Source organism: Mixophyes fleayi, chromosome 6 (genome assembly GCF_038048845.1).
Source record: "Mixophyes fleayi isolate aMixFle1 chromosome 6, aMixFle1.hap1, whole genome shotgun sequence".
In the NCBI taxonomy this organism is placed as follows: domain Eukaryota; kingdom Metazoa; phylum Chordata; class Amphibia; order Anura; family Limnodynastidae; genus Mixophyes; species Mixophyes fleayi.
In genome coordinates, this window is record NC_134407.1 from 118975967 (window position 1) to 118989545 (window position 13579).

A 13579-nucleotide genomic window follows, 5' to 3' on the forward strand; every position below is an offset into this window, starting at 1 on the left:
CCTGTATGCTATGTCCAACATCAAAACATCAAGGGCCCAGCTCCCATACTACGAGCTGAACATGCAACTACTTATTGTTTTCATATCTTGTTAAATTCTTCAGGTGTTCTCTATGTCCGCTTAACCTCAAGGCCATAGGATCACATCTTGTAAGACTGCAAATCAGCAGAAAAATGAATAATCTCTTTTAGCAAATAATATTTCTATGCAAGTTACAATAAATGACTGAACAAAGGCCCTATTAAGCCTTAACAAAAAAATCATATTTAACAACAGCCATGAGCCCACAGATTGTACAAGCAAAGACTAGAAAGAAAAATATTGAAGTTTCTGAAAATGTTGGCTTTAGTCAAGTTGCAAATAACTTTCGGGTAAATCCTATTGTTTAAAAAAAGATCAAAAGCATAAAAAATGTCTCGTTTTTCTTCTGAATTTCTCTATTTAGTGCTTGTTCGCATAAACTTTTGTAAAAAATGCATGAAAACTAACGCAAGCTTTAGGATTAAGGCTATTGCAAACTGGCATTTAAACATTCTATTAAAAAGAAATTCTGACTGTCAACCATAATGCATACCATTATATTTCTCATGTCATTGCGTTCTCTAGAAAACACTTTCTGGTTGGGCATTTCAGCAGTGCATTCATGTTGTATATAAATATGTTTTTGTCAGTGTTGTAGCTGCCCACACACATATTGTAATGGATGCAGCTAAAGCTACTATAAAGGTATTCATACTAGTGTGAAAAAAGAAGAGAGAGAGATAAGAGACAGCATGCATAGGGAGGCACTGGCTCAAAAGCTGCCAAGCTAGACAAAGTTATGTTGGTAATAAAACCCCTGAAAATAAAGAGGAATGGCAAAATGGTACAGGAGATAATGATAAATAATTCACCCACTTAAGATCTAGAATGTTTAAATATGGGGATAATGCATGCTAATCGTTGGCACTACTATGTAATGAAATGACCACTATTCATCATCAGCTATTTTTCTCTGTCTTCCTTTGGGGGACACCAGGGACATTGGGGTATAGAGTAGGGACAGGGTGAATTGGCACTTTAAACTTCTGTTTAACTAAGCCCTAGCTCCTCCCCCTCTATACCCCACATCCTGTCCAGCCTCAGTCTAGTTTAAGTGCTCGGCGAAAGGGCTGTGTCTGGGCTGCTCAGCAGCCTTTTTCTGTTAGTTTTATTAATTTATGGCAGGAATCTGCAGTATGCAAGCGCTGTATGGAGAGGGGGGATCGGAGGTGCTGTGAGAGGTGCGTCTGTTGCCAGCCTCCCTCTCCCAACGTTTTCATACCCTCCTAGGAGCCGGGCACAGTCGCCGCAGGCTGTGTCTGTCCTCCTGATCTGACAGTCAGATAGACTGCAGACACTGCGTGAGGAGAGGTGGCAGAAGGTAAGTGAAACCCTCTCCCAGCACAGTGCTGAGAGAGAGGGCTAGAAAATCGCAGTGTGTCCCTAAACAGGCTGCTTCTTACTAGGAGCAGTCATTCTATGAAAAAAAAACCAAAAAAAACAAACCAAGAGCTTCTATTTTTAGCTCAGGAGACAGGGTCAGGCAAGGGTCACTAAGATAGTGAAGCCCTGCTAGGCACTGGATTGTTGATTGTTACCAATTCAGTGCTGGGCCCTGGGGGGAGTGGTGTTTTTTCTAATTACACTTCCTCCATGGTAGTCTCTCACTATTATGTATGCAGACACCAGAATAAATAGCCATTTTATAGCTCCCCTTTTCTGTCCTGAATCCTGATAGAAAGGTTTGGGGATTGTTATTTTCAAAAGTTTATTACTTTTTACTCTGTGGGGTTTTATTGGCTGTATTGCAGGCTCACTTTCTGTTCAGTTTTGTGGGCTGCTTGTTATTTATATTGTGTTTAATTACACTGTTTTGTTTGTGTTTTGTCCCATCTGTTAACATGTCAGAAGGGGAAAAACCATGCGTGGAAAAGCTGGTGTTACATCAATGTTGAATTTCACCTGGGCTGTCTCTCACGTTAAGTTACCATCATGTCAGTCAGGCGTGCAGGCTCTGGTCGCAGCCTGCCGGCTTTCAGAGAGCATACCGTGTAATACAGCAGCTGCTGCTTTACATACGGCAACACATGCCTGGGTTCGGTCTCCCTCCAATACAGTGGCTGAACTTGCTCAGTTGGTGCTGTCACAGGCTGTGGTCGCTCCATCTTCTGATTCTGCTTGCACTGTAGCAACTGACATGAGTTCTAGTTCGCTAAGTCAAGGTTTGACTATTTCTCCCTGGCAGAGTCTGTACAGCCTGCTTGGGTACAGGGAATTGCATCCTCTGTACATCCTTGGTTTGGTTTAGGTTTTTTCCTCTTAGAGAGGATGTTACAATCTGCGGCACCGTCTTCCTCACATAAGCGTAGTAGGATGGCTCCACAACTTCAGGAAAATAAGCCAGATTTGACTGTAGTTCCCAGAATGAAGGTAATTTAGCGGTGAATTCTGACATGGATGCTCCTTCGGTTGTGGAGGAGATTCATTCGGTTCGTCAGAGTGTGGAGGAATTAATACAAGCTGTGTGTCAGGTACTTCACTTTCCTAAGTAAGAGGTTCCTCATGTTGCACAGGCTCCTCTTTTTGCACGGAAAAGAAAAAAGAAATAAAAAAAAAAAAATTCTTTCTTTTTCCTGGCTTCTTCCTTACTGGAAGATTTGTTGTCAGAGCCTTGGACTTCCCCAGATAGCAAGTTCCAAGTATTTTGGTGACTGCAGTCAGTTTATCCTTTTCCTCCTGAAGTTTTTTGCTAAATGGTAGACGCTTCCACGTGTGGATGCTGCAGTTACAGGTTAGCCAAGGTAACTACTATTCCTTGTCCTAACATAGCCACTCTTAAGGATGGTACAGACCATTAGGTTAAGGCCGTCCTTAAGTTCATTTTTGTGGCAGCATATGGCTCTTTCAGGCCTGCTTTGGCATCTGCGTGGGTTAACAAAGCAGTAGAACGCTGTTCAAAACACTGTTTTCAAGGTTTGTTGGCAGGCCTTCCTCTGAACTGCTTCCATTAGTGGAGCAAATTCAGAGGGCGATAGATTATTTACGAGAGGCAGCTACATACGCTGGACTGACTGGTGCACGTATTTCTGCCTCTGCAGTTTCAGCTAGTTGTATTCTCTGTCTTAAGTTCTGGAAGGCTGATGGGGAGTCTGAAAAGGTTCTTGAAACCATACCGTTTTCTGGGGGTCTTTTGTTTGGACCTCAGCTTGACTCCATTATCAGTCAAGCTACAGGTGGAAAGGGCACTTTTCTCCCAGTTAATGCTCCCAAACAAAGATTATCCAAATTCCAGTCCTTTCAGTCCTCAGGAAGGTTTGCAGGGTTAATATTCCTCAGGCCAATCTTCTACAGGCCAGTCAGCAGCCCCTAGGGGTGGTTTGCTGCGTGGACGCCAGGCCTAGTCGGCTTGACGTCCAGCAGCGAAACCTGCAAACAAGCAGTCCGCATGACGGACATTTTGCTCCTCCGCTGTCTCCAGTGGTGGGAGCTCGTCTCTTTTTGTTCAGGGATCAGTGGTTGCAGTCTACTACCGATGTCTGGGCTTGGTTGTAGTGGATTGAGGATACAAGATTGATCTGCTCGGTCTTTCTCCCAGAGAGTTTTTGCCATAGGGCTTCCCACTTGTCCACGAAAGCGACTGGTTTTACGAGAAACGATTCTATCCCTCCTTTATTCCGGTGTGATGATTCGGATGCCAGATTCTCAAAGAGGTTTGGGTTTTTATTACAACCTTTTTCTCATACTAAAATCAAAGGGCTTATTCAGACCAATTCTGACTCTGAAAATGTTTTAACACCCATGTCACAGTGCCCAGGTTCAAGATCGAGTCTTTGAGCTCGGTCATTCACGGCATGGAACAAGGAAAATTCATGGGGATTCTAGACATCAAAAATGCCTATCTTCTTGTACCTATCTAGAGGGGGTCATCAGTCCCTTTTGAGGTTTGCGGTTCGGTCACAGCACTAACAATTTCAGGCTCGTCCCTTTGGTCTGGCCACGACCCCACGTATCTTCACAGAGATCATGCCGTGGCTGCTCTGCTAAAGTCCAAGAGGATTACAATCATCCCTTGTCTGGACGATCTTCTTTTAATGAGAGTCTCCAAAGGTGCTGTAGGCGACATATCCAAGTAGTAATCCAGACTCTACAGTTTAACGGGAGGATTCTCAACTTCAAAAAGTCCAAGTTGCTCCCATCTCAACAAATGATCTTTTTGAGTATTTTTATTTCACATCCGTCAAAACACGTGTTCTTACCAACCAAGACAGGATTCTAGCCTTGTAGAACAGGTTAAGATCTTGGTTGGTGGCAAGGTAGCCTTCAGTACATTTCGCCATGAGCGTTTTTGCCAACATGGTATCAACTTTCTAGTCGGTCCAGTTTGCTCAGTTTCATGCACGGCAGTCCCAGTTGGATCTTCTGTTGCAATGCAACAAATACCATCTGAATCTGGCGGCCCAGGTATTTCACCTGTCTCCGCAGACCAGTTAGTTGCTTCTTTGGTGGTTACATAAACAGATTCTCGCCAGGGGACGCAATTTATCAATTTAAAATTGGACTCTAATCACAAAGGATGCTAGCCTTCGAGATTAGAGGCCTTTTGTCTTCATGCTTGGTTTCAGGGTTTTTGTACTCAAAAGGAATCCAAGCTTCCAATCAATGTCTTTGAACCGTGAGCAGTCTTCATGCTCTTATAAGCGCACAACACTTGCTGCAGGGAAGGCCAGTGAAGATTCAGTCAGACCATGCCACATCAGTGGCATACCTCAATCATCAGAGCGGTACCAAAAGTTCCTTGGCCATGCGGAAATTGTTCCTTCATCCTAAGGTGTTTTGTCAGTTGGTGGAATGGTGGGGTCACCCGAATATCGACATGGTGGCATCTCTGATGAACCACAAGGTTCTCCTCTTCTGCTCCCGTGCAAGAGATCCTATGGCTGTTGCAGTAGACGCCATGTCTATCCCTTGGAAGTATTGCTTAGTGTACCTTTTTCCACCAGGAGCCATGCTTCCAAGGGTGTTTAGAAAGGTAAAGAGAGAGGGTGTTCCAGTTCTTCTGATAGCGCCGGATTGGCCACAGATGGCCTGGTACACCGACGAGCTTGGACCTGGCGATTGCCGCTACGCCCAGATCTATTAACTCAAGATCCCTTTTTGTCATCTACGTTTACAACGTCTGGCTTTAACGGTGTAACTGTTGAAGCTATGATCCTAAGCGCTAAGGTCCGAACTTGTGGTGCAAACCATGCTTTGTGCTCAGAAACCAGCCTCTGCAAAGATTTCTCATCAAGTCTGGAAAACTTATTGACTGGTGTAAAAAGAAGGGATATCCTACTTCTTTTTGCTTGGCCAGGTTACTTAGGTTCTTGCAGGAGGGGTTGGATGCAGGTTTGCGCCTTAGTTCTTTTTAAGGTCAGGTGTCGGCTTTTTCTGTCTTCTTTCAAAGAAAACTTGCTGTCATTCCTTATGTGCACATTTTCATTCAGGGCATTCTTCATGTACAACCTCCATATGTTCTTCCGGTACCACCATGGGATTTGAATTTGGTGTTGAATGCTTTACGGCATCCGCCTTTTTGAACCTTTGAATACAGTGGAATTCAAATTTCTATCCTAGAAAACGGTTTTGCCTATTTCTACGGCACGCACAGTTTTTAGAGCTTGGTGCGTTATCTTACAAGTCTCCTCTTCTTGTTTTTCATAAAAACAGGGCAGTTCTTCGAAACAGGACCTCTTTCCTTCCTATGGTTGTCTGGTTTTTATCTAAATCAACACAGTGTCATTCCGTTCCTGAATGATTTTATGTATTCAGTTTAATGATATTTCTATTGGTTTTCTCAATGTTGTCCGAGTCTTCCGAATTTATGTGCAGAGGTCTCAGAAGATGTGCAAGACTGACAATCTTTTGAGTCTCTATCATGCTCACAAAAGAGGCTGGCCTGCTTTTAAAGTAATTATTGCTAGGTGAATTATGGCTGTTATTCGTCAAGCTTATAGTAAGGCTGGGGAGCCTGTCCCAGATAATCTATGCAAGCACTCTACAGGATATGTAAGTGCTTCCTGAGTGGCCCGCTATGGTGCTTCCACAGAACAGCTGAGTAAGGTGGCCACGTGGTAGTCTGTACACACATTCACTAACTTTTACAAGTTTAATGTGTTTGCATCCAAGAATGCTAGTTTTAGAAGAAAGGTGTTTCGTGCCATTTCTTCTGAGCGTTCCCTCCCGTAGGGCAGCTCTGGGATGTCCCCAATGTCCCCGGTGTCCCCCCAAAGGAAGACAGAGAAAATGGGATTGTCATATTTACGTAAAATCCGTTTCTCTTAGTCCATTGGGGGACACCGGGTGCCCATCCTTAACGCTCTAGTTTCTCCTACAGTTTGACATGTAGTCTTGTTGGTAAGAGAATGTTGTTGTTTGTTAATTTTATTCTCTTTTTCTGTTTCTCTCCGCTTTCTGTGGGCTTGGTTAAACATAAACTGAGGCTGGACAGGAGGTGGGGTATAGAGGGGGAGGAGCTAGGGCTTAGTTAAACAAAAGTTTAAAGTGCCAGTTCGCCCTGTCCCTACTCTATACCCCAATGTCCCCACTCTATACCCCAATGTCCCCGGTGTCCCCCAATGGACTAAGAGAAACGGATTTTACGTAAGTATAAAAATCCCATTATATAGCGCCACTAATTATGCAGCGCTGTACGGGGAACTCACTTGCATCAGTCCCTGCCCCATTGGAGATTACAGTCTAAATTCCCTAACCCCTCAATTTGATAGCAGCCAATTGGCCTACTAGTATGTTTTTGGAATGTGGGAGGAAACCAGAGCATCCGGAGGAAACCCACGCAAATACCGGTAGAACATACAAACTCCGCATAGATAAGGCCATGGTTAGGAATTTAATTCATGAACCCAGCACTGTCAGGCAGAAGTGCTAACCACTAAGCCACTGTGCTGCCCAGTATTGCTCCTATCTTGGCAATTTAGGATGTTACAGGTAATTTACTAATAGACCTACTGGATTTAGAGTTTTATGATAAAGACCTGCAATCTTTCCATGACCTTTCCAATGTTACACTCTACATATGGAGCTCTGGTAGATGACATGATTAAGATTGAATAAGGCTAGGCACACACTGGAGGATTTTCAGCTGAGTATCGGGCCAAACGACAGTTTAGCCTGACATCGCATTGGTGTGTATACTTGCATGATGAACGATAGTTGTTCCAAAGTACGATTCTTTTGATTGCTCGTGCTGTTTAAAAATCTCGTTCCAACCACCTTCCGATCCTGCAGTGTGTATGCAGTCGCATGACTGTCAGGCAAGAGACAGAATAGGAACCTGTCACTGTGTCTGTGTTGTTAAATGTAGCGAGTGCTGTAGGTGGATTAATTCAAACATTCGTTCTAAGACTATAAATTTCGTTAGCTTCTGTGACTGTGAAACGAAATATTCAATGACCTTGTGGAAAAGTCAAACTTTATTTTGTGTTATAATCCGTGTGACAGGAATGACTGACTATACTACTTTTGTGTCAGATTAAGAGTACAGATCTGAAGGTAAATCGTCTGTAGTGTGTGTATACATGAATCGGCAGACTGATTTTTAACTTCAGTCGTTTGTAAAATTGTTAGTGTTAACCTATTGGTGGAGAATTTGTGCAGTGTGTACCAAGCCTAAGTAGTGGAAGTCGTTAAATCCTCCCTGGGCGCTAAAGCTCCAGTCACAGACAGTATGGCTGGTTGCACACTGCAGAATTTTCTGACCAATGTGTTATCTACAACGATTTTACAAATGACTGGAAAAAAAAAAATCCTAATCAGCATGCCGATTCATGTGTACACACTATATATTTTTTAAATGTGCTCTTCAATTGTCATAACCATCGACTGAAAAGTTCATCAGTGATATATTCCAAACCATATAAAGTCTGCAGAGTGCAGCTTATACTGTCCCATATCGCTAATCAACACCACGGTCAAGCTTTTGGCAAAAGTTTTGGCTAACCGTTTTAATTGAGTTACCCACAACATAATTCAAAGGTATCAATCAAGCTCATGCCTGGAAAATTCACCTCAATAAATATTGGCAGATATCTAATTTGCACGTCACCTCACAGAAATACAAGTAGTATCATCGCTAAAGTCTTTTACATGATTAAGTGGAAATACTTGTGGTCAGTTAAGATTTTTTCAAATTTTCAAATTGCATAGAAGTACTAGACAGGAGTGTCCACTGTGCACAGAGCTCTTGCTTTGGTGGCAGATATGATGGCAATCGGTATTAGAAATAACAATTTTATAATAAAGGGACTGACGTTGGGGGACCAGATGAGAAATTTGCATTTTATGCTGATGCTTCTTACTCTTAAATGAGTCGTTAGAGGTGCCAATGGCAGTGCCTGACATTTAGATGTATTTCATACCCTCCAAAACCCTCAGATCTTACATGTACTCCAAAACTCGCTGTGACTGGATCATGTATAAATTTATTTAAAGGAAATAGGGCAGGGCGCTTATTTAGATAATTGCACAAGCGCTTATGTTTTGATATTGTGTATATGTTGAGATAGGAAATCGTTATTTCTGAGACCAGGGTAGAAAATTAGTTTTTTCTGTTTAACCTTTCTAAAGCAAATGTCTAATTTCTGATGTATATATCTGATACAATGAGCCTCTGTTTACAAAGTCTTTTGTGTATTGTGATGTAGGGAAATGATTTGTTTGAGGGTTGTACTTTTTCTTTGGGAATGTGTATTCTGCGACTGTCTGAAGTATTCATGCCAGTTAGACGTTTTTGACTTGCTAGTAGGTCTCCTGTCTCTGAAATAAAATACAGGATATCACAGCAAGGTTTTTAAGAATTTCATAGATAAGTGTAAATATGGCTGGCTTTGCAATGCATGTAAATCCGTGTTTATGAAAACCGGTTACATCCTGATTCTAAAAGTAGCCTGTGTCTGAACTGTATAAAAGGTACTGGCTTGTATTGAAAACTTGTTCTTCTGATTTCATCTTGAGTGATCACCTGGTACCTTTTAACCATTGAGAGAGCAAATAAACATCTTGCTTCAAAGATCTGCTTGGAAAATCTTCAATATTGCTGTATTCTTTTGACCTGCAGATTAGATCCAAAATCGAATCCGTTCCTGGCTGTTCTGAGTTTTGGACCCAAGTTTTCCAGTACCATCGCTCTGCCTGCTACCCATGCAGCTCTGGTCAGTGTGATAGGCCAAGGAGGATCCATCCACCGGTTTCCTGATCCATAGTAAGAGGTCAGGTTACCAGCCCAAGTGTACCAGCACAGGAGTACACTAGCACTGACCGTTACCCAGAAGGAGCTCAGTGGTGGCAACATTGTAAGCCTCTCCTACTGCGGCAAGAGGGCGCATTTGGGATAACGTAAGGGAACGGTGGCAAAGTAAGCCCAGCCAGTTCCCAGCAACAGACAGGGTGGCCCCCAACATGTCTCTCACACTCGCAGGTTACCTGCTGAAAATGCGTCTACCTACCTCTTATCCACTTTTCTCCCTGCCCTTTGTCCATATGTGGGTTTTTTTTCAATGCTTCTCCTGCCTGCTTCCCACCATTGGCATAGAGTATGCTTATACCCAGTTCAGTTGTGTAGCAGGGGAGACTCACCTGAATGTCCTAAATGCAAAAATCGTGAATGTACATTTATACCTTGGATTTGGAGCTGCTATCACAATTAATGATTTCTGGGATAAAGTGGTAGAATATACACTTGTTTACATAATTCTTTATAGCAAAGGACCTGCAGATTTGCCTGCTGGACATTTTGGGATCTTACACTGTAACCTTCACCAATGAGGCGGTCATCCACGCAGCTTTATTTTATGGTAGGAAATGTATTACCATCAAATGGATGTCACCAGAAATACCCTCATTACAAATTTGGGGAAGTATGGTAAATGCAGACTTGTCTATTATGTTGATTTTTATATACAAAGAAAGAAATTGTCAAAATAAAATATGGGATTTGTGGGTCAGTCGAAATAAATGGCAAAACTGAGGCTCAAAGTGTTACCCAAGGTTATAATGGGTAGTTGATGGGGCAAGGATTGGGTGTAAAGCAGGCTTGTTACTCGCCTCTATCCTGTGTATTCATAGGATAATACCTCATATATTCCAGTTGACATACCACAAGTGGTCTTGAAGTTGTAATTTCTTTTATATTCTTCAAAAGTGATTTTACAGAAGTACGCTGATTATAATTGTACAATTATCATGAGAACAAGTTGATGAGATTACATTTTACTCTCTATCTTGTCTTCCCCACCCCCCCCCCCCACCCCAGCTTTTTCATCTTCTATTGTTCCCAATTGTTAATTATTGTTTGTGAACTTAATGTTAAAACTCATTTAAAAAAAAAAAAATTAGAGTTGCTCAGGGAAGAGCACAACATAAATGAGACTGTAGTTAGCATAATTGCAAAAAATAAAACAACCCAAAGCATTTCAGAGAGAAAAACATTTTGATATGCAGTGTGGTAATAAGAATGTGCTTGAAAGATCCATGTGATAGGGGCCACTTGTCCTCTCGGGGAGAGTCAGGAGATGCTAAGAATACTTGAGAGGGGGAGGAAGAAGGGGTTTCTCTATTGGTTCCATCAACCTCTGTGGTGTATACGTGCCATTTGAACCACTTCATGATGGGGGCTGAAGCAGAGGTAGAGTAGGACATCTCAATCGTCTCCGTTTCGTAGCTATGGTGGATTTTAAAGATAATTTTAGGCAGAACAGGAGGTGCGGGAGTCTTCCAGTTTTGGGCTATCGCTGCTCGTGTTGCGATCCAAATGTGACCTAGTAGATACCTGTCGTGTTTAGGGACCGAGTGGGGATACAGGTGAAGTAATGTCAAAGCCAGGTCCATATCTACAGGTCTTCCTAACACGATGGCTATAAAGTCAAATACCTCCCACCAGAGTGGTTGTATGGCTATATATGTCAAATGTACATGAAATATATTGGGTGCATTGACGCCAGCAAGATTTAATTTGGGAAAGCCAAATGACATGGAGCCTGCCAGGAGTAAGATTGAGCCTGTATACTAGCTTAACATACATTTCAGTGGGATATATACTACATCGCACTTAGGCATGCGGTGCGATGTAGTATATATGGTTTCCCAGTGTTGGGAGGAGAAGGTGAGATTGAAGTCCGAATCCCATCTTACTTGAGAAGGGGCTTTGAAGATACTGATGCCAGAAAGTTACATGCCCCTATGGCTGGATCACTTTTATAAATAACTTATTGTAAAAATATATTTAAATTATTAACACAGTGTGCCAATTTATATTGTTGCAAATGTACTGATTCTTGATCCTGTGTATTGGAAATGCACTTTGTATATGAAATGAATTAATTTCTAAGTGCCACACAATATATAAGGTTTGATTTCTGATGCAATAAGCATTTGTTGAGAAAGTCTGGTTTGGTAACTTTGCTAGAGGAAATCTCCAATTAGGCATATGTGGGCATGAAGTCTATTTTGCTGATAGCAGGAAATGCTTAGTAAGTTTATTCAATGTGTGTGACCAACACTTGAATACACAACAGGGAATCGTTACCAGGTCAGACAGAAAACCTAGCAATGTAAAAAACACGTGATGTAGGATGTCACAGATAAGTGTAAATTTTATTTAAGTATAAATTGCATTTAAATTCATGTTTGGGGAAACCTATTGCATCCTGATACTAAAAATAACTCGGACTTAAGGGGGCTGGCTTGCCCTGCGAGGTTATGTCCAAAACTGTTTAAACCAGCACTGGTTTGTACTGAAATGTATCGTTATTGTTTCTTCTGATCTTTTGATCACTGGTGCCTTCAACCAGTGTGAACTGTCTTTGTTAGGACTACTGGAGTTAAATAAAAATTACTTGCTTCAAAGACCTGCTTGACAACTTCTTTCATGCTGAAATTCCTATGGCCTACAGATTAGACTCAACTCTAATCTGTTTCTGAGGTTTGGACCCAGCTTTCCAATATCACTGCTCTACCCGCTACCCAGCAGCTCTGGCCAGTGTGACAGGCCAGGGGGGATCCATTCACAGCAACCCTGATCTATAGGAAGAGGTCAGGGCTACCAGCCAAGGGGTACCGGCAAGGGGGTACCCTAGCAGCAACCGTTACCCTGAAGTGATGCGGTTCTGGATGCCGTAAAGGAGTCCAGTGGTGACAGCATTGTAAGCCCCTCCTACTGCGGTTAGAGAGCGAATTTGGGATAAAGAAAGGGAACAGTGGCAAAGTAAGTCCACCTGGTTCCCAGCATCAACAGACAGGATGGCATAGGCGATCCATCCGGTCACAATCCCTTATTGGAGCCTTTCAATAACCTGTCCAAAATTTGAGCCGGAGGTAGTGCTAGGGAGTGAGGCATCTTAAATGCTGACCCTATCCAGTAACGTATTTGGGCATATTTAAACATGTCTTTGGTGGGGATGTCAAAATTCTGCTGAATAAGGACAAAGTGGAGGAACAGATCTTGAGCGTACAGATCTTTGAGAGGTCAGACCCCTGGAGCACCAGGTAGAGAGGTTAAGCTCTGGGATAAGCCTAGAAAGGGCGTGAAGGCAGTGAAAGCTTAGTATGTCTGGTCATTAGTCTATCCCACATCTGCAGATTGTCCGAAATGGAGAGGAGACAGAGAGAGAGGGGAGTGGATGAGTGTTCTTAGGGATCCACAACAAGTCTATCAAAGGATATGTTGGGGAGGAGCCTCGTTCTAGATCAACCCACGGTTTTGTGTTAGGGGGGAAGGGACCAATCTCTAAGGTTAGATAGTTTGCAGGCTTCTTGATAAGACTAAGTTAACTACTTAGTAACTAGGGTTAACTACTAGATAATTTAAAGCCAATCCTGGGTTCCCAAACCAAGGAGAATTTATTTATTATACTAACCCGACTTACCTCTTAATATTTTTTTGTTAATAAACCTGTTCCATAGGCCAGTGGTCGAAGTGTGGGTGTCAACAGTGGTATGCCATGCCAACTCTTCTACTGTTTTCACTGTGTCAAATTGCATTCACTTACATTCCCATTACATTTCCATACTTCTACTTATAAATTTCTTTTTTTTATATTTATATTTGTTCTTACTTGTTTTTTTTTATATAGTTCGTCTGACTATATCTTTCCCAACCCCTATTAGTTCATTTAAAACCATTGAAGAAAATTTTGTTCATAAATAAAACTTAAAAAAACTTTGTCTGTAAAACCTTAAGGGTTATGTGGATAATGGATCCCATACCTGAATTACCTAATTGGAACATTCCTAAACTGCAGTCTCTACTAATGCGTTTTCAATAGCTAATACAATAATATCTTTCTTTGTGTCTCAGATCATTCACGATGAGTGAATTTCGAATACATCATGATGTAAATGAGCTCATCAGCCTGCTCCGTGTGCATGGAACTGAAGGAGCTGAGGTTTACATAGATCTCTTGCAGAAGAATCGCACTCCTTATGTCACCACCAGTGTGTCTGCCCACAGTGCCAAGGTAAAAACTCTTCTACATTTATGAAAACTTTTCCATATGTAACTGTA

General features: G+C 42.1%; 1 protein-coding gene across 1 annotated transcript in view; it reads left to right on the top strand.

The window, feature by feature from the left end:
• TUBGCP2 (tubulin gamma complex component 2) overlaps positions 1–13579 on the top strand; it is an 89458-nt gene that overhangs the window by 1352 nt on the left and 74527 nt on the right. Inside the window, exon 2 of the mRNA XM_075217186.1 lies at positions 13373–13532. Within this exon, the coding sequence (XP_075073287.1) occupies positions 13383–13532 (150 nt within the window). The 5' untranslated portion in view covers positions 13373–13382. The remainder of the gene's footprint in view (positions 1–13372; positions 13533–13579) is intronic.